The sequence below is a fragment of the Glarea lozoyensis genome, assembly GCF_000409485.1.
Source record: "Glarea lozoyensis ATCC 20868 chromosome Unknown GLAREA6, whole genome shotgun sequence".
Lineage (NCBI taxonomy): Eukaryota > Fungi > Ascomycota > Leotiomycetes > Helotiales > Helotiaceae > Glarea > Glarea lozoyensis.
The window spans coordinates 2,637,351-2,656,448 of NW_007361001.1; the positions used below are offsets into that span (position 1 = coordinate 2,637,351).

At 44.9% G+C, this 19,098-nt stretch overlaps 9 protein-coding genes across 9 annotated transcripts; 5 read left to right on the forward strand and 4 right to left on the reverse strand.

Annotated features, from left to right (window-relative positions):
• Positions 1 to 413: 413 nt before the first annotated feature.
• GLAREA_03186 (uncharacterized protein) lies at positions 414 to 1,316 on the reverse strand (the record flags this gene model as incomplete). Its single annotated transcript, XM_008088270.1, has 1 exon — positions 414 to 1,316. The coding sequence occupies one exon, from the start codon at positions 1,314 to 1,316 to the stop codon at positions 414 to 416; it is 903 nt and encodes a 300-aa protein (XP_008086461.1).
• Positions 1,317 to 2,271: 955 nt separating this feature from the next.
• Positions 2,272 to 3,948, reverse strand: GLAREA_03187 (P-loop containing nucleoside triphosphate hydrolase; the record flags this gene model as incomplete). The annotated part of the gene is made up of 4 exons (XM_008088271.1): positions 2,272 to 2,736; positions 2,790 to 3,027; positions 3,077 to 3,559; positions 3,614 to 3,948. 4 exons carry the CDS (start codon positions 3,946 to 3,948, stop codon positions 2,272 to 2,274), a joined length of 1,521 nt encoding a protein of 506 aa, XP_008086462.1.
• Positions 3,949 to 4,449: 501 nt separating this feature from the next.
• On the forward strand, positions 4,450 to 6,809 carry GLAREA_03188 (Cysteine-rich; the record flags this gene model as incomplete). Its single annotated transcript, XM_008088272.1, has 4 exons — positions 4,450 to 4,494; positions 4,551 to 4,762; positions 4,817 to 6,390; positions 6,442 to 6,809. The coding sequence occupies 4 exons, from the start codon at positions 4,450 to 4,452 to the stop codon at positions 6,807 to 6,809; spliced, it is 2,199 nt and encodes a 732-aa protein (XP_008086463.1).
• A 1,200-nt stretch (positions 6,810 to 8,009) lies between these two features.
• On the forward strand, positions 8,010 to 9,525 carry GLAREA_03189 (alpha-ketoacid dehydrogenase kinase, N-terminal; the record flags this gene model as incomplete). The annotated part of the gene is made up of 4 exons (XM_008088273.1): positions 8,010 to 8,124; positions 8,191 to 8,339; positions 8,395 to 9,407; positions 9,462 to 9,525. The coding sequence occupies 4 exons, from the start codon at positions 8,010 to 8,012 to the stop codon at positions 9,523 to 9,525; spliced, it is 1,341 nt and encodes a 446-aa protein (XP_008086464.1).
• A 1,430-nt stretch (positions 9,526 to 10,955) lies between these two features.
• Positions 10,956 to 11,435, reverse strand: GLAREA_03190 (uncharacterized protein; the record flags this gene model as incomplete). The annotated part of the gene is made up of 1 exon (XM_008088274.1): positions 10,956 to 11,435. The coding sequence occupies one exon, from the start codon at positions 11,433 to 11,435 to the stop codon at positions 10,956 to 10,958; it is 480 nt and encodes a 159-aa protein (XP_008086465.1).
• Positions 11,436 to 12,171: 736 nt separating this feature from the next.
• On the forward strand, positions 12,172 to 13,467 carry GLAREA_03191 (uncharacterized protein; the record flags this gene model as incomplete). The annotated part of the gene is made up of 3 exons (XM_008088275.1): positions 12,172 to 12,202; positions 12,253 to 12,339; positions 12,401 to 13,467. The coding sequence occupies 3 exons, from the start codon at positions 12,172 to 12,174 to the stop codon at positions 13,465 to 13,467; spliced, it is 1,185 nt and encodes a 394-aa protein (XP_008086466.1).
• Positions 13,468 to 13,713: 246 nt separating this feature from the next.
• GLAREA_03192 (uncharacterized protein) lies at positions 13,714 to 14,919 on the reverse strand (the record flags this gene model as incomplete). The annotated part of the gene is made up of 1 exon (XM_008088276.1): positions 13,714 to 14,919. One exon carries the CDS (start codon positions 14,917 to 14,919, stop codon positions 13,714 to 13,716), a length of 1,206 nt encoding a protein of 401 aa, XP_008086467.1.
• A 978-nt stretch (positions 14,920 to 15,897) lies between these two features.
• On the forward strand, positions 15,898 to 16,218 carry GLAREA_03193 (uncharacterized protein; the record flags this gene model as incomplete). The annotated part of the gene is made up of 1 exon (XM_008088277.1): positions 15,898 to 16,218. The coding sequence occupies one exon, from the start codon at positions 15,898 to 15,900 to the stop codon at positions 16,216 to 16,218; it is 321 nt and encodes a 106-aa protein (XP_008086468.1).
• A 1,153-nt stretch (positions 16,219 to 17,371) lies between these two features.
• On the forward strand, positions 17,372 to 17,602 carry GLAREA_03194 (uncharacterized protein; the record flags this gene model as incomplete). The annotated part of the gene is made up of 1 exon (XM_008088278.1): positions 17,372 to 17,602. The coding sequence occupies one exon, from the start codon at positions 17,372 to 17,374 to the stop codon at positions 17,600 to 17,602; it is 231 nt and encodes a 76-aa protein (XP_008086469.1).
• Positions 17,603 to 19,098: the final 1,496 nt, after the last annotated feature.

Here is a 19,098-nt window from a genome sequence, read left to right on the forward strand (position 1 = left end):
TAACATTACAGATTACGTTTGGAAGGCGATGTTGAATTTATCAATGTTCGTAGTCTATCAATCATAGACTTTCTCAAAAACACGCAACATTGGAATGTTCTTTGTGTCCTTTCTTGTGAGCAGCTGTTAAAGCATTCCACTATTTTATGAAATAGGAAGCAATGTCAGAAGCAATGTCAGCCTCTGGCCTACTCTTAGTGTTACTCTAGGCTTTATGGTCACAATCGAGGTACTAGAAAACATCCTATCGAAGACGGGTCAAGATTTCTTGATAAGGCAGACATGGTGGGAATGTTTGTTGAAAACTCAGTTTGATTAATAACGGCAAATGAAAGTTATAATAGAAACATGTTCCTTCTACTTGGTAAACTAGCTTGAACAGCAAGTGCTTGATACTTGCCAGTCAATCTAATTCAGTCATCGAAAACTTCAGGGATTCCGAAAACAAGCGCCGATTTCGCTTCAGGCTCATCGATCCACTTTCTGCAATTAGGAGCGCCATCAACACCTTCCACGAAACAATCGTAGAGAAGAATCTCAGGTACACTGCAATCAGGATTAGAGAGTTTTTCCTCCTCAAAGAAACCTCTGATTTCTTCCTTAATTTTCTCCTTTTCTGCTGCTTGAAATGGACGATGACGATCGTCGTCGGCCCTAAGATCATAATCCTTAGAAAACACTAATTTCAGTACCTTCAAATTCTGAAAGCCGTTGTGGACTAAGTTTTTGAAACTAGAGCGGTTACGAGCGATTTTCTTTTCTTGTTCCGAGTAAAAGACGTGATCTTCTTCCAGGCTGACTGGCCAAGAGAACTCGCTGAGTGCTATTGATTGCACACCGGCTAAGTTGTTGTCTTTCTGCTCGAGAAATTCTTTCAGCTGTTTGAGCCATTCCATCGAGTGAAATCCCCATAGCATGCTCCGAGAAGTTTTGTCCCCATACTGTGTGTATTCACAAGGGTAAAATGACAGTGTGTCAAGTTCATAGTTGAAGTAGATCCACGAATCCGGAATACTGTGACCCAATATTCTCGTGTAGTTATCCAAAGTAACGATTCGGCTGTCGGGGTTCGAGTCGAGTCCTTGTGGAGGTTTGAATGTATGATCAGTTGTAAAGGTAGTCACGGGATGCTCCATATTATCCTTCGCATTATGGAACCAATTTACAACTCGAGTTAATACTACATCTTGTGGAGTAAACAATTGCTTGTATATGGCGTCAAGCATCTCCTGCGGCAAGCTGTCGTAAGCATTTTGACTGGATTCAGACTGAGTAGAACTTCGTTGTTCGTCCATATGGCTTTTGATTTGTTCCATGTTTAAAATTTGGTGTGAGAAATGAGGGATGGTTTTGCGTTCTGTATGTGAGGGTGTATTGTATGTGAGGGTGTATTGTGTGTGAGAGTGTTTGGTATGAGAGAGTGTTTTGTATGCGAGAAACAACTGTTGTGTTTTCATGTCTTTATATATTCAATGTAAATCATCTGTTCAGCATCCCAATTGGTTAGACAAAGAGAATCAGAAACAAGGAATTCGTTTCGTTTTTTCTAAGAAATAACAATGAAGTTCAGAGATAAGCAGCCATACAAAGAGCGAACACAAAGGGTTCCGCACAATGGAATCGCTTAGGACCTTAACGAGTCGTCATACCAGGCCTGACCTGGCAAGCATAAGCCTCATCAGCATTCTCAATCTATGATCTCTTGATCATTTTGCAAGCCCCTTTGTTCCTCACATTACATGGCACAAATAATTCCGGCAGGAATTACAAGCCATAACAGTCCACAACAGCCCACATCAAACATCCAAGAAAATGATGCTATCTCAACTACTATTCATTTCGATCTAATAGACTATTGAATCTCGAGATGATTTTTCCATCACTAAGAGATCTGCCACTCTTCAAATTGCCCTTTTGCTCAGCCTTTCCTATGCAAGTAAAGTATATTCTGTGGTATAATGAATCCAGGGTCCCCCCAAACTTATCGCTCGGTAACAAGGGCGAATCACTATCAATTCATCTATCGCTAACGCCACGCTTGAAATGAATTTCTGGAAATAAAAAAGTGTGTCATAAAGCGGGGGAAATCATATAGTCCACTGTCTCAACGCTTTAGGACAAATGATGCATAAGATTGTCGCAGCATAAGTTCGCTGATAGTATTGTGTGACAACGAAGTGTGCAATTGTCCGTCGTCCGATCCTACACATGCGTACCACAAAACTTGATGTGCCCTTAGCATTTCGCTTTTGCTTTTCCTCCTCGTGCCGTTTACTTTTTGAAGTTGGTGCCCGCCCGACTGGATTTGATTACGCTCTTAACCACTTTCTCAGTTTGATCCCAGTCATCGGTATCCAGTCTGATCAACTCGATGCCGTAGTGCTGTGAAATAGACTGAAGAGCCACGTAACTTTTTCGGTCGAATACGAAACTGATACTAACACCAACACGTCCAAATCTACCGGTTCGACCGATTCGGTGCAAGTAAGTTTCGGAATCGGCTTCACTGTCGCTTCGACCCTTCATTGGGATATCGTAGTTAATAACCATGGACACTGACTGCACATCGATACCACGTGCGAGAACGTTTGTGGTGATCAGGACTTTGGCCTCGCCCAAGCGAAACTTTTCGAGAATAGCATCGCGCTCTCCACCTTCGAAAGCACCATGGACGGCGACGACATTGTGGCCATCGGATAACAATCGCGCAGCAATACTATCGGCAGTCTCTCGTTTCTAAACCAAAGAATATTAGATGTATTTCTCAAACTTTGTAAACGATTGCATACCTTAACGAAAATGATGGATGAGCCGATAGTCATAAGACCATAAAGCCTAGCAAGGATGTCGTACTTTCCATCGTCTGAGGGGCAGTCCATGTACATTTGCTTGATACCAGCTACGTTCATATCATTACGTTGCAATTTGATCTGAATAGCATTCGGACAGAACTGCTCGGCGTAACGAAGGACGTCATCGGGGAAGGTGGCGGAAAAGAGCAAAATTTGGCTGAGAGATGGAATCATTCTGTATATGTTTTAGTGCAATGACCAGAAAATACTACCAAACAACTTACTGCTTCACCCGTAAACATTGTTCGCCAAGACCTTGCTGATCCAGCATGTTATCAGCCTCATCCAAGCACAAAATCTTCATTTGCGATGTGTCGAATTGTCGGCGTTTGATGAGATCCATCACTGTCCCAGGCGTTCCAACCACCACCTTTGATTCCAGTCGTTCACCGCGGGGTACCGCTCCGGGAACAGCACCTTGTATCGTCAGGCCCTCGACAAACTGACCTATGCTCTTGACTACGCCCTCAATTTGTCGAGCAAGCTCACGACTAGGCGCGAGACACAAAGCTTGAGGCTTGTTGACAGAATAATCGAGTCGAGAAAGGATGGTGATAACGAAAGCGGCCGTTTTTCCAGTACCGGATTGTGATTGCGCAATCATATTTTGTGGAGGAGATCGCAATAGGAGCGGGAGTGATTTTTCTTGGATCTTGGATGGCTTCTTAAAGTTCATAGCGAAAAGCCCCTGTAGTACTTGGGGAGATCTAATTAATTGGTCAAATCAGTACCGGTCTATCAAGATCGGAAACATGACTTACAATCCAAGCTCCTCAAAGGACTTGACCGAGTGAAGAGGATTCCCTTCCTGGCGCTGTAGTTCCTCCAGTGTCAACGTAACCTCAACATCGTATTGAACGTCATCAATGAAAGAACCGCCTGAGCCGCCTAGTGGCTCAACCTGGCCATCTACTTGCGCGTCGCCTACGGTAGATACAAGGGGATCTTCTTTGGGTGCAACAGGAGATGCTACTTCATCAGCCCATGAAGTCGATTGGGTGGACGCGGCGCCAGGCGTGAACGAGCTAGAACTTGCGTCAAGTCCAGGTCTAGTCACTCGGTCTGCAAGAGACGCAGACTTCGCGGGATCAGACATCTTGACTTGTTTTGGTCAACACAGTGTGCAAGGCCGTTTCGGAGATATTTTGAAGTTCGTGACAGATCGAGAACGCGTCCCAGGAACGTGTCGTTGCAACGATTGGTGTTGCCAGTAGAGAATGGTTATTTAAAAGTCCGGAAAGGAAGTCCCTAATGATTAAAGGGTCTTCGCGAACTTCTTTGTCAACTGTAGGTCAATGAATAGTCGAGTCTCGAGAGCTCGAGCTTCAAAATGTTGTTTTAGGCAATGGCGGGGTTAAGCGGGACAAATTGTTGCCTCAATACCGAGGCAGAAACATAATATTCCCCTGGTTCCTCACGGGAGCTTGCGACGGAGGCTTCGGGCCGTATCTCACAATCGTGGGGTTATTGCTGCGCCTTCAAATCCAAGACCTACCTATTATTGTTGCTAATTTCAACATTGAATTTAGGACACCTATGTATCCGTCTGCGCAGCTTATGAGTTCTCTTTCGAAGGAACGTCGCTGTGGTACTATCTATGGCAGATGTAGATATTGCGCCCAATTTTGGGCTTGAGCTGAAGGTGGGCATACAAACCGATCCGAACACACCACGCAACCGACTGACCACATGAATTAGGATGGCTTCAAACCTGTCAATGCCTGGGTTTCGAACGGAATAACTTGGCTAGATGATATCCAGCAGTTCTACCGAGAGCGAAGCGCAATCGAAAAAGAGTACAGCGCGAAGCTAAACACATTGGCCAAGAAATATTATGAGAAGAAAGCAAAGAAGTCAAGTAGTTTGAGTGTTGGAGACACACCTGCCTTGACTCCTGGGTCGCTTGAGAGGTACGTGATTGTATACAGAGCTTGAGCATATGTACTAATTCTGGGGGACTGTAGTGCTTCGTTGACGACTTGGACGACACAGTTAACGACGCTAGAATCTCGCGCCGCCGAGCATGACAGATATGGCGGAGAGTTAATCTCACAGTTAGCAGATCCTCTAAAACATATCGCTACAAGATTTGAGGAGCTGCGAAAGCGCCATGCAGATTTCGCAGCCAAGCTCGAAGCTGAACGAGATGGTACATACGCAGATCTACGGAAAACGAAGGGAAAATACGATGCTACTTGTCAAGAAGTCGAGAACAAGCGCAAGAAAGCAGAGTCAGCATTCGATTACTCGAAATCGAAAGCGCAAAATGCGTACCAGCAGCAAATACTCGAAATGCACAATGTCAAGAATACCTACTTAATCGCCATCAACGTTACGAACAAACAGAAAGAGAGATACTACCATGAATACGTGCCGGACTTGTTGGATAGTTTACAGGATCTTTCTGAATCGCGGACCGCTAAACTTAATGGGATATGGGCTTTGGCAGCGCAGCTTGAGCTAGGCATGCTAAAACGTAGTACCGACTTTGTAAATCATCTTGCACAGGAGATTCCGCGAAATCAACCGGTACTGGATTCCATGATGTTTGTTAGACATAATGCCGCTGGATGGCAGGAACCGCCAAATAAGCAATTCGAGCCGAGTCCCGTATGGCACGACGATGGCGCTATGATGGTTGACGACACAGCCAAGGTTTTTCTCAGAAACGTTTTGAGCAAATCCAAAGGACAATTGGGAGAATTGAGAAGGGAAGTAGACAAAAAGCGTAGAGAGGTGGAGGGCGCCAAACGAGTAAAGCAACAGATCCGCGAGGGAAAAGACAAGCGAGATGAAGTTGAAGTGGTGAAAGCCATCTTTGCTCTACAGGAAAATCTACATGAAGTTGATCACAAGCGACTCACGGCGGAGGTAGAGACTATAACAATTACAGAAGCGGTGGGAGACGTGACTTTAGGCGCAAAAAGTCATAATTTCAAGTCACAGACCTTCAAAATACCAACAAATTGCGATTTGTGTGGAGAAAGAATTTGGGGGTTATCAGCCAAGGGCTTTGACTGCCGCGATTGTGGTTATACATGCCACAGTAAATGCGAGATGAAGGTTCCGGCAGAATGTCCAGGAGAACAAACGAAGGAAGAGCGGAAGAAGCTGAAAGCAGAGCGTCAAGAAGCGGCGAACTCGTTAAAAAGTCCTACACATCAGCCAGGTGATAGTGTTGCTGAGCTTCCCACGATGAGTCGCACAAATACAATGAACTCTCTCAGCTCTGGATATGCAGCTAGTGCCCATCGATCAGTATCGGGCAGCGGTCCGCGGTCTCCAGCAGACGAGACACCACCCGAGAGACCAACCTCAGCAAAGCCTAGTATTAGTGGACCAACAACACTGCGTAAGAATCGAGTTGTTGCGCCCCCACCGTCGACGTATGTCAGCGAGCTTCCTGGGAGCGCTCCAAATGGTTCCGGAGCGGCTTCGAGCGATCCGAAAGGAAAGATGCTTTATGCCTACGATGCCAACGGTGATGGCGAGGTCACAGTTGCTGAGGGTAAAGAAGTGACTATTCTAGAACCAGATGGTATTGATTCCTCGCCAACTATTTGAAAACCTAGACTAACATTGAACCCAGATGGCGGATGGACGAAGGTAAAAGTAGGTTACAAAGAAGGTCTAGTCCCTACCGCCTATATCGAGATATTACCGATGGCAACCTTAGCACCACGCCCATCATCTATCTATTCCAATTCTGGCTCCTCGATGTCCAGTAGTATTCAAGGCAAGAAGCAAGGTCCGGTAGTAGCACCAAGGCGTGGAGCGAAGAAGCTGAAATATGTCGAGGCGCTCTACGAGTATTCAGCACAAAGCGATGCAGAACATAGCATGACCGAAGGAGAACGATTCGTTCTCATCAAAGAAGACCCAGGCGATGGATGGGCTGAAGTGGAGAGGAACGGCGTGACGAAGAGCGTACCCGCAAATTATGTGCAGGCTGTATAGTGGGTCAAAGGGCATCTTGTGCATTGTTTTGATGATGAAAACGTTTATACATTATCAGCTTTGGGGTTGGGAAAAGGAAATGCATGGCAGATTCGGAGTTGTGGGCTATTTTGCTTAGATCGGGTGTGGTTGCCCACCTTGGAATTTGCTGATGTTCAGCGACAAGTAGGTCCACGAAGGTTTACATAGCGTCCATGAGGTGAAGACTTCCAAGTTGATGGACGGCTTACGAAGAGTCGTAGACGATGGAATGATAGAAAGCATGTTGTTCTGAAGCGAATCATCTCTCGAGGTCTTCTCGGCTTCGTCATGTGTATCTTTCGTGCTGGTGATACTACTTCCACGTATATTCTATTTGCAGATCTTCAAACCTGTTTATCTCCTTTGCTGAGTTTATGCCACTAATGTGTCTGTCTAGTGCAGCTAGACCAGGGATGATTACACTTTATCCCGGCACCACCCGGTATCTTAAGAGAAATATGGCGACCTGATCGTCCGACTTTCTGCATCCGAGGTATCTAGTATTTAGTGCCGTAGAATGCGGCGCGATGAGAGCGGTGTACGAGTGATAGCTACGACTAACCTTACGACCACATGATTGCTTTCTGAATATGAGCTCACATTTCGCGAGCAGATGTAAAAAGCATGACCAATTTGACCGTGGGGATACCAAATGTGTTTTTACCTGGTTATGAACATCCCACAACATCCCACCAACATTAAATTCCCGATGACACAAAATACAATCCTCGCCCTGAACCCACGCCCAAAGCAACCTCATGCGCGGGGAAGCAAACCACACCCCAGTCCCCACGGCACTTTAGCTCTACCCTAACCGAATGTGTCCGATCCCCGTGTGCCCGCCAGCCGAACCTTTCAAAACAAAGTGTATGACTCTCAAGGCTCTCATGAGCACGAGACAAAGAATCTTTTCTGTTTCTGATTTTTCTGACCATTTTCTTGAAACACAAGGTCTTGCAATTGACTTGTCTTGAAGCCAATTGCTTTATCGGCTCCTTTGTTCTGGGCCGCAATTGCAAGAGAACCTCGGCATTCAGATACTACGTCAGGCGGGCATCCCACGACGCTGGAAGGGATTGAGCTTGACTCGACAGTAGATTCGGGAAGATTGGGAACATCTCACATTGAAGCGTTGTAAGGAATCCGCGTAAGGGCCTGAGGGCCGGGAAATCGGACAAGATGTCGTGGAAGAAATCAGAGATGTTGATGGATACCATCAAGCATTACTCGAGCTTTCCCGCGACCGGAGTGAGCTTGAGGCAGATGGTCCAATTCGGCGAGAGGCCTTCTACTGGTATGTGCCATTGATTAGTCTTGCGGTTGTGATTCCAAGGTCCATTGCTAATACTGGCGAAATCAGGTACATTGTTTAGGGCCTCGCAGTTTCTCTCCGAGGAGTTACCTATACGACTCGCGCATCGCGTACAAGAACTTGGCGATTTACCAGATGGACTTAATGAGATGCCTTCAATCAAGAAGGTACAGGATTGGTACGCACAGTCATTTGAGGTAATCATTGCTTCTTGTCTCAGAGCTAAATCGGACATGCTGACATGTGATAAAGGAGATAACACAGCTACCAAGACCCAATTTGTCCAAAGATATCCGCGAACGACTGATGAAGCCTTCGAAGCCCAGTGGGAAAACGTTAAAAATATTAGCGGAAACTACACCAAATCCCAGTGTGAGGAAGGGGCAATATAGTTCCTCACCTTGGCAGCAGAATGGAAATGGAAATGAGAATGGGAATGGAAATGGAAGCGATTCGAAGAAAGGAGCTGCGCGGAGATACTTTGCAACTGTGGAAGATAGTAAAGACTGGCCGCCGGAGTTACACGACTACAATACTCGATTCGCGAACACGTTAAATCACATCAAACGGCGGCATGACAGTGTAGTCACGACCGTTGCGCAAGGAATATTAGAGTACAAACGAAAAAGACAGCGGATGCAAATTGACAACAATATACAAGCCTTCCTCGATCGATTTTACATGTCGAGAATTGGCATACGAATGTTAATAGGACAGCATATTGCGCTCACCGATCAGAGCCATAACAAGGATCCAGCATATGTGGGAATTATTTGCACAAAAACAAACGTGCATGATTTGGCGCAAGAAGCCATCGAAAACGCCCGGTTTGTATGCGAGGATCATTACGGATTATTCGATGCGCCCAAGATTCAGCTCGTGTGCCCACCACATCTGAATTTCATGTATGTCCCGGGGCACTTATCGCATATGCTTTTCGAGACGTTGAAAAATTCGTTACGTGCCGTGGTGGAGACGCATGGGCAGGACAAGGAGGATTTCCCGGTAACAAAGGTTGTTGTCGCAGAAGGGAAAGAAGACATCACCATCAAAATTTCGGATGAAGGTGGTGGGATTCCTCGAAGTGCTATTCCTCTGGTGTGGACATATATGTATACGACCGTAGACACCACACCAAGTCTGGATCCCGATTTCGACAAAAGCGATTTCAAAGCCCCAATGGCTGGTTTTGGATACGGTTTACCCATTTCCCGACTCTACGCGCGCTACTTTGGCGGCGACCTCAAACTGATAAGCATGGAAGGGTAAGTTTCCCCTCCCCAAACTCATCTTAATACCCTAACTAACGCACCAACCAGCTACGGGACAGACGTCTACCTCCACCTCAACCGTCTCTCCAGCTCCTCGGAACCTCTGCAATAACAACCAGCCGTCAATCGGGCAGGCTCCTCGGGAGCAGGCTATTCTGCTCCCAGGGGGGGCTCGTCTGCATTGACGAATTTGTGGGCTCAACAGACTCATCTGGCGAAATTGCAAATGCATCTTAGGTTGAAGGGGAAGGGAGAGAGAGAGGTTAGTGAGCGGAAACAGGTTGGTGATGCCGAGAGTATGGTTAATGAGGGGAGGAGCGCTAGTGGGCATTATGGGTTTTTTAAAGGGGAGGGAGGGGAGGTGTGATGTGTGCTGGTTGTGGGTGGAGTTGCAGGGTGGTGGGTTGTAAGATGTGGAGAATTGAGAGGGGTTTGTATATATCAACAGCGGCGGTGAAAGGGTCATGGTTTGGCGTATGAAGATGTGGATGTTTACCTACCTACTTACCTACCAGGTTCGAGGGGTCATGGGTCAAGGGAGAGCGGTATTTTGATCTTTTTAAGCTCGTATATGAAGAAATTCAATATTTGACATATTTCTCTTTGTGGTGTCAGATGTGTGTTGTGGCGAGCTGAGCTTGGTTTGGGATGGTGGGGGAGTGAGATGGATATGAGCTGGGGCTGGGTCTTGGATTGCGGTAATGATAGTATGCTGTGAGGGAGAGCCAGCAGGTAAATGTTCTTTACAGCGATGTGGGATTTCCCACCGATCGGTCACTAGGAAGTGTTATTGCAAGTTATTTGTGTACGTGATTCAATCCAAGCATTCAAGGAGGTACAAAGCATGAGTATTCTCTCTTGCAGATTATAATGCATCATCTACTAACCTTTCATCTGAGATTCTCCTGAGCAACAACTTAGAAACTATACTTACGACTTATACCGCTCCAGCATCACCTTCGACTCGCTCTCCCCCTATTTCATCAGCATGTCAAGGTAGACGCGATTTTTAATAAGGAAATGAAATCATATATACAGTTCCTAATGAATTTTTTTTTTTTATAAATGGCTCGCGAATGTTCTCATTACATGTTAGGCACGAGATATGTAAGATTTCTTGTCTATCGTGTCTCAACTATTAGCAGTTTTATCATCCTTTATGGCTGGCAAAATATCCTCATTACGCGTTAGGCACGAGATTTTCCAAACTCCGCTATAATGCCCCAAATATCTTTATGTGAATTTCCTTGCACTTTGGGTATCTTCATTGGTTTCGTAAGTCTTTCGCGCGTTTGATTGGTAATAAAATTTAATTTACTCAAACTAACTATGCGCTGCTCCACTACTCAACCCAGCTCAACTCAGAGTGGTTCATGAATAGTTGAAGTAGAATTAATAAGATTTTACCGTACTATCCCAAAATCAGTGCCGGAAAGCTTTATTACAAGCTTACTAATTTTCGCTGGAAGATCGAACGCAATTGATGTGCCTTGATATACTGGCACATTGCAGTGACCTCTTCCACACCATCAATCAGATGCATTATCCCACCCATCTCCTCAAGTACAAAGTTCTCATGCTTGTAGAACTGAACCTCAAAGCCCATCTGGAGCATGGCATAAACATTCTTCGTCTCAGTCTCACAGTCCTCGCATACGGCTTTGACATGATTTCCTGTGAGTCCCAGGCTACATCTGGATCCAGTGTCTCGACAAGTAGAAACCCATACTCATAGAGCTCTCCATTAGGAGGACAACGAAACCCGAATCCCTTCAGAATGCTGATGTTGGGCGAAGACTTCCCTGTCGTCGCTTCTTGGAAAAAAGAGTATTCGCCTACCGAACGGAAAAGATGGCGTAAATTTGTCGACAGAATGAAGATAAAAAGGGTTTGTTGGCTGTGCTGTCTTTTAATCCTCTTAATTTCGTATGCGGCCAGCAAGACCTCGAGGTAGGTGGCGGGAGGTGGAGGGCGAGGATCTTCTAAACGTATGCGACCAGTTCGGTGATTTTTCCTAGACATGACGTCATTAGTGCGTGAAAATGAATTTATAAGAAATGAGTACCATTGTGGCCAAGGTCTGCTACTATCAGCTAACGATATATCCTGTGAACGGTCAGTCGTTGCTTGTTGTCTGTTCGCTTAGCAGATCGTTTACGAATAGGCGTAACACAACAACTGAGGTTAAGACTGCTAGGAAAACATGATCACTATCCCGTAGCGTGTCAGGCTGGGGAAAGAGTAGCGGCTCTTCTTATATGGCGAACTGAGAAAATAGAAGACATTCTGCCAAGTAGGGGATGCCTTTCTCCGCCCATCAGCCACGGTCACATTCCAATCAGGAAGCACAAATACGATAGAAACAAGGCTAGGCGCTTATATCTGGTTGATCTTCATATCCAGGAGGAATAGCGTACTTCTTCTCATTCTTCTCTGTGGTCGAATTATCTTCCTAGTAATAAGCCATGCCAATTGCATCCGCCCATTGTCGAAACTTATTCCCACTACTAGGCCAGGGTCGTGAGGAGGGTCACCAATATCCATACCTAATTGATTTTACTTTGTTGTAACTTGAGGTATTTGATTCCTTTCGTGAATAAATTGTTATGTCCAGACTGCATCATATCGGTGTTTTGTTCTGCCCTCACCGCTCTAGGCAGCCAGCACCCCTGAATCCTCATATCCTACTTCACTTCGATTACGCTGGTCGAGAGGGTTTTCCTATTATCGTACTCATCATTAAACCTCATGTCCCGCAATGTCTACGACTATTCAAATTATCACGGAAGGTAGGCCAAATCCTTCGGTACAAACATATACCCCCTAATTTTCAGTGCAGAATGTGTCTACATATCCACTAGTACGAGAGTAGAGTTCGAATTCCTAGTCAAATATGCTCGGAGGATGCTCAAAGATAACTCAAATGGTCAGCGAAATCAACAAAATGGATCGCGGAGCTTCTGGCTCTCTACTTACATCAAGCACAGATTATTTAGCCACTGGTCATGTAACAGGCATATCAAGAGTCTGGGAAAAACGGGACGATGTTGTGAGGCCCTTCGGCGATATACGTCAGGGAAGAATGAACGTATGCTCTCTTGACCTGACTCAAGATCTCCTTCTCTTCTCGGACGCGAGTGAGAATATCAAGCTTCCACTATCTCGTCTGAGAGAGCCCAAATCAGAGTTGCCGCAACGCTCGGAGTTTACACCCTATAAAATTGATCCGCCTCCATTGTTGGATTTTGCTATCTTCCCACCACCGTACAAATCACCTTCAGGTGCTGTGGACGTACTCCGCCTTGCGCTCATCCCACCGATTCTCTCAGACTTCGCGTTTCAGTGGCGTCATATACTACGATCTTCATACAGGAAACCCACACTTAGAAGACTTGCCGAGGCAGTTGTCAAAATCGCAACACTTGATTTCCGGATTGAAGAAGTGTCAAAAAGTAATAACATCTTTTTCGGAAGTCCCTATGTTGATGTTACCGATCAACCTTTATGGAAACTTGGCGAGGACGAAATGTTCAGTGTTGGAAACACTACCGTCATTGTACACGAAGACCTTGAAACTGCCTTCAAGATTGCGAAAGAAGAGGCAGCAAGCGCAAATGGATTGATCCAGCAACAGAACTACTTACTTTTCTCGGTACGATATCTGATGGTAGCTCATGTCGATTCCACGGGAGCTTTTTCACACACGGCCCCAACAGTTTTCATGGATGGTCACACGCTTCCTTCTCCTTCCGCTATAACTCTCCTTCTACAAGTCCTCCTACCACCCTGGCCACCTCACACACCCATCCATAGTTTACCCCTGGAAATTGTAGACCAGATCTTGTTGTTTGTCTCCGAAGGTCCAGTCGAAGCTGCGAGGCTTGGGTGCTCTCTGGACCTAGGGAGGCCATTCGAGTGGAAAAAAGAGCTAAGACACAAGCAGCAGGGTGTTTCGATCGAACTTCTTCAGTCGAATTCGCATCGTTCGGATGATACTCCGATTGAGTCAAAGATCTGTTTTGGGGATGAGTTTTGCGGGGTTTCATATCTGTGATATTGATACTGTTGCATGCGATGGGCGAGGCGAATGTTTTCACTAGTCAATAAGAGGAAAAAGAGATGAAAACACACGACCTGGATTCATAGTCTCGTAAATCTTAAACATCCAACTCCCCCGAATTCTCTATACATCCTTCTATCATACCAGCAATTCCTTAAACTCGTTTCTTTGAAAACCCTCTTTCATTTGAAGAAGACCTCGGAGCACATGAACAATTAAAGGACAGCCGATTCTCGACGTTCATCTAGAACAGAAAGTATTAACTGCAATATCACCAACGGGTTGCATGTCCTCAATAATCGACGGTGTAGTTGAGCCGAAGAAAGCAATTGTACCTCCGGAAAGTGTCTCCTGTTCTTCGAGATCATACATCTGGTACCACAAACCAATGGCATCAAAATTGCGAGGGAGAGGATCCAATGGCATCAGAAACTGGGCCTCGAAGATACATTCGAGTTGGGTATAGATCCACTCGTAGTTGTTTTCCCTATCGAGAGGCTTGGTTGGAAAGATGTTGGGGTTTCCACTAGTGTCTGCGGTAGGAGTCGCAAGAAGATCAATACCGCCATTCTCGAAATACATGTTGCCAAAAGCAGGAATACCATACTGAAAAATACTCCGATTGTTGAGACGTCGTTTGTTTTCTTCTGTCGCCGGCCCAAGACCTGTACCGATTTTGAAAATGTCTTTACCATCGACATTCTGTCCCCCATAAGCGAAATGCATGTCTTCGCCCATGTAATTGAGTCCGAATACCGGTATGGTGCCCTCTTGGTTTTGCTCACGCTTCATGGCCTTGATATGTGCATCTTCATGCATTGAGCCGTCCCAGTGGCCAATATGGCTAACGTTGACACCCAAAACCGAAGTGAAATGGTCCTCTACCCGTTTGTATTTAGAGTCGACATCTCGATTCGGCAGACCCGCATGTGGTGCTCTTGGAAATGGACCCGTAATGCTGACACCACCCCCAACGAACTTATTCAGCGCCGCGTTCACGGTGTAGTCGATAACGGTATTGGTCGTGGTCTTCAACACCTCATAAAACACAGCGTAATCTGCCCGGATCTCTGTGGCAACTGTAATCACGGTAGCCAGCGCGCCCATACCGCACTTAGCTATGTCATCCGTGGTGCGGTTTTCTTTCCCCGGGAGACCTCGACAATCCGATAGTATGGAATAGAAGCCAAACCCAACCATAGTTGTGGCAGAGGCTCTTCGAAGAACGGCGATAGCTAATTCAGTTCTGGATCTTAATGAGTTGACTTGGTGAATGACTGGAGTTTCTGCTGAAGAAGAGTTGATTTTGATCAGAGAGGCTTCATCGCGTTGTTGAACATGTTCAGCTTTTGCATCATCGAGATTGAGGTTGACTGGCGGGTATGATGAGCATACTCCCAGGGTGTATGCAGCCGACAGAATGACGAAAATCTTTCCGAATTTCATTGTGAATAGATGACGTCTTCTCACTGTTCTAATGAATTTCTTAAAAGGCTACAAGGAAATGTGATTGCTGTGAGGAAAAATATCCAATGCCGTTCTGTGGATAATGAATGAGGTGTGTAGAAACATATGCTGCTATTCTGTCGAGTACTAGCATGGAATTATCTCACTAAGTTACTGGCGAGATAAATGAGTCTTATAAGTCTGAACCAAAAGGGAAGAACTCGTAGGCTGATTCAGAGAAGCCTCCCAGTTTCCATTCTTTTGTCATTTACAGAGTCGGTTCCAACGACAGGCTTGGATAAAAATCAGCATGCAAAAGTCTCAGATACGCCACTTGATCTCGGATGGTCCAGCTAGCTTAAAAGACAAGTGGCACAGATGGGGGCGCAAGTTAGTTTGAATGCATCACATCGAGTTTCGTTGCAACTTTGTACACGTTGATGTTGGGAATATGCACCAACGACATGTACAGGAAAGACATTTGACGCGGATGCCGATAACTCCTGTAAAAATAACGTATGGGGATCAAACGTGCAGCTCGGCAGTGAGGAGGCAAAGTCATAACAATATCCCGAGCTTGGAATCCTGCATCAAACACCAACATCACCCAACAAGATAATATCGTGGCCACGTCGGATAGTGATCACTTAATCACTTGCATCTTGGTAGCTTTGGAATATAGGGAACATATAGCGCAGTCAATACTTATTACAGTAGTCTACACGACTGCTCGTCTTCAGTAGGCTGTTGTACGAAGATAGATTTCCAGCGTCAAAAGACTCTCATCACGTTTCGTCGCCGCCCCTATCATCATCACAAGTCGCCCGCTCAAATCCCCTAAAGTCGATTTTTAATTGAGAAAATATTTCCCAATAAGTTCTCGCCTATCTCCCTGCAGAAAGACTGAAATATCACCGGGTATGTTCCTCGTCTCCGTGTGATCTTGGAATCCACTAACGAAAACCTTTAGCAGCAATCATGTCCACCGACGCTCCAAACAATGGAGAAGGGCTAAGTTGGCAGAATATATGGTATGAAATCTGCGACACATGGACTCTACTCCTCAACATCTATCTCGGTATCAACACATACAACAATTTCGAAAGTTGGGAAACTACAGTCAAGCACCGGAAGGCGAGTTTCTTTTTTGGGCCGTTGGGTGCGCTGTGGCTACTTGTCAAGATTCATAGATTGATGAGATTTTGCTTCTATGTGCGAGGTAGAGATGTAGAGGTGGAGGATAAGGAGGCGAATGGAGGTCCCGAGGGGGATTGGAAGATGTTGCAAGAGAAAGTGTGAGAGGCAAGAGAGAGATATCGGCATGGTTTTAGCGACGTATAGGATATGGGTAAATTAGATCAATATACTTTTGAAAGTAAATGTATCAGCGTGTTATCCTAATTTTCAGCTAGCTAGAATGACGCGACTTCAGACAGTTTGAATTTTACTGTTAATTATGCGCACGAATGATTGATAAGACTAATGAAGACATCTAAAGTGTAAGAACTTTTTTACTAACATATTTAGGACATTATAGCGAAGAAGTGTGACCAGTCTCGCAATCAGTATTCTTTATGAGCCATTAATGGTGCAATAAAACTTCCAGGCACTTTTTACATTATTGCATTTTCTTCTTAGAAATTCGCTCTCTATTGTGACTCCGCTCAAAAACCACTATTAATTCTGTGGGCTGATAAAAATAAGGATGACCTGACACACAAAGGTTCCATCTAGCATGGCTGTGTATCAATTACGTAGCATCTCACTAGGGCTTAGAGAGTACAAGATAGACCACTTAGAACTGATGATTGAAGGCCGCATAGTGCTATCGGCGGAGTTCAATCTCGGCTCCGACACTAGAGAACAATTATGGGCGCGGTTTCCTCGGTGTAGGCTCTCGTCTCGTATGCATGGCTAGAGGAACAAGTGATGCTCCGGTTTCTTGACGTAATATGACCGTGTTGTTTGTTTTCCGTTTGCTATATGGAAAGCGGCCATTAGACTAGCTGAGATGAATCATTAATCAGGTTGCAGAGATTTGGCCTTTCTGTATGTCACCAGGATTGGTGCAAAGAGGATGCACTTCTAAAGATAAAAGTCACATGTTGGATTTGAATAATGATCATGTCTGTTCTGATATATATAAATGATGATTCTTCCAAAGTGCCATGGTGGCAACCAGTTCAACTTGAAGCTCTTAAACAAGCACCGCTATTGTGAATCTACTTTCATCATACTTCTTGCATCTTTTACGCACGACTCAGCTCAAAGTCCTTTTGTATCCTACCCAGGAATTCCTCTCTATCAAAACGCACGACTTCCAAGTCACTTCCGAGTAGACTGCTTCCCACACACTTTCCTCTCAACTAGCAACACAATGAAAATCTCCGTATCTATCAAAATAAACGCCATGATCATGACCAACTCCCTCTAAGCAGCGGCAGCACCCCCAATGTTCATTTCTTCCGCTACCATCTCTCGTCGCGACGACACCTGGCCTGTACCCAAGTGTCTAAAAACAGGTCCAGGCTACTGCACCATTTACATCGCCACCTCTGACGACGATGTTCCAGACTACCGCGGCGCCGCACTTTTCGACAACAACTGCAATCTTCTTCAGGCAGTCAAAGGCTCAAAGACGACCCCCAAACTCACTTTGAAGGGAGTCTGCCGCGATATGTAGATCTTCTGCTTGATACAGCCGCTCTGCCGAATGGATTTATTTCGTATAGAGGAGCGGATACGCCGCTTGGCAATCAGGATCCAGGAAGGCCGATGGCGTGTTTTAAACCACCGAACTCAGATGGGACGGGTTGTCGAAAGGCATTTGCATGTCCATGAGATTTTGAAGGGAATATCGGAGCAAGAGAGAGGCATTGTATTTGGGAATGAATTCTTCAATTTGGTTTTATATGAGTCTGTGGGTCTGTGCAATGATTAGAATGAATACAAAGGTTGTGTGTGTTATTCACACTAATTAAATATCTTATATTCGTGATTGCAATTGAACTGATTACTTACATTAGTAATCATAATCCTCAACCATTATTATTTCGTAGTGGAACAGGGGTGTCACAAAAAGCGGATTAAAGCATTATCTTTCGCTGCCGGAAGTAGTTAAACACCAAGAATTAGGACGGCAGACATTTTGGTATACGACAGTCTCCTAACACTATAAGTATATTATAAAAAGCGCGCGCCTATAGCAGCCCTAAGGAGGTGCTCCATTCTAGAGCTTCTCTCTTAGAGAAGGGGGGCTCAGGTGGTATCATTCAAGGTCTTACGTTGACCAGAAATCAACTAGGTGGCCCTAATCAAACTACTTATGAGGTAATTGTGAGTTGAATTAAGTTCGATTGAGTATAAAAAAATGCTTCTCAATAAAAACCACACTGATTAATCGCACAGGGATCTTAACAAATGAGAATCATAACTATCCTAAACCCTTTCAAAACTAAATGATTAATGAATTCTTTACCCTCATGTCTCCTATACTTACCCTCGAGCTCGAAACTTGGTTCTTACTGTCTATCGATATAAACGCAAGACTTCACACTACAAAAAATCTTTCTCAACGTCTTGTGTTTTGGACGATAAGTACTAGTTTCTCAACATCCATTCCACTTGAATAAGAAACCAAATGGAACAACTGCGAGAGGAGATCCCTAAGGACTAACAAGTGTCTACCTTTTCTAAAGTAAATATCACAATCTACAAAATGCCCTCTTTGTTAGTAGTGTTGAATGAAGTGAGAGCACTCTTTTCTTGGAGATAAGAACTAGCGTGTTATATTAAGTGTGTATCAGTAGATAATAACTAGATTTAAAAGAAGTTAAATGGGGAATATGATGATATTGCAAGTAGTGGACTAAAAGACCCCAACTGCTGACGTTCTACAGTTAAGCGAGGGAACCCCCTTTTCTCGCGACAAAACGACGGCACTGTGTATTTATGTATTTATTAACTAGAAAAGGCATAAAACTAAAACACTTGGCGTATAGGATAGACTAATGTTATATTTACCAGGGAATGATCAGTTTATCGTCACTGATTTCGAAGTGTACTTACGCCCTCATCTTAATCCACGTCAAGCAAAGTGACTCTTATCAAGCAGAATTCTCCTGCTTTTCACTCACCACCTTCCTCATCCTGACCTCCCCAAAAACGCCCTCAACCCTA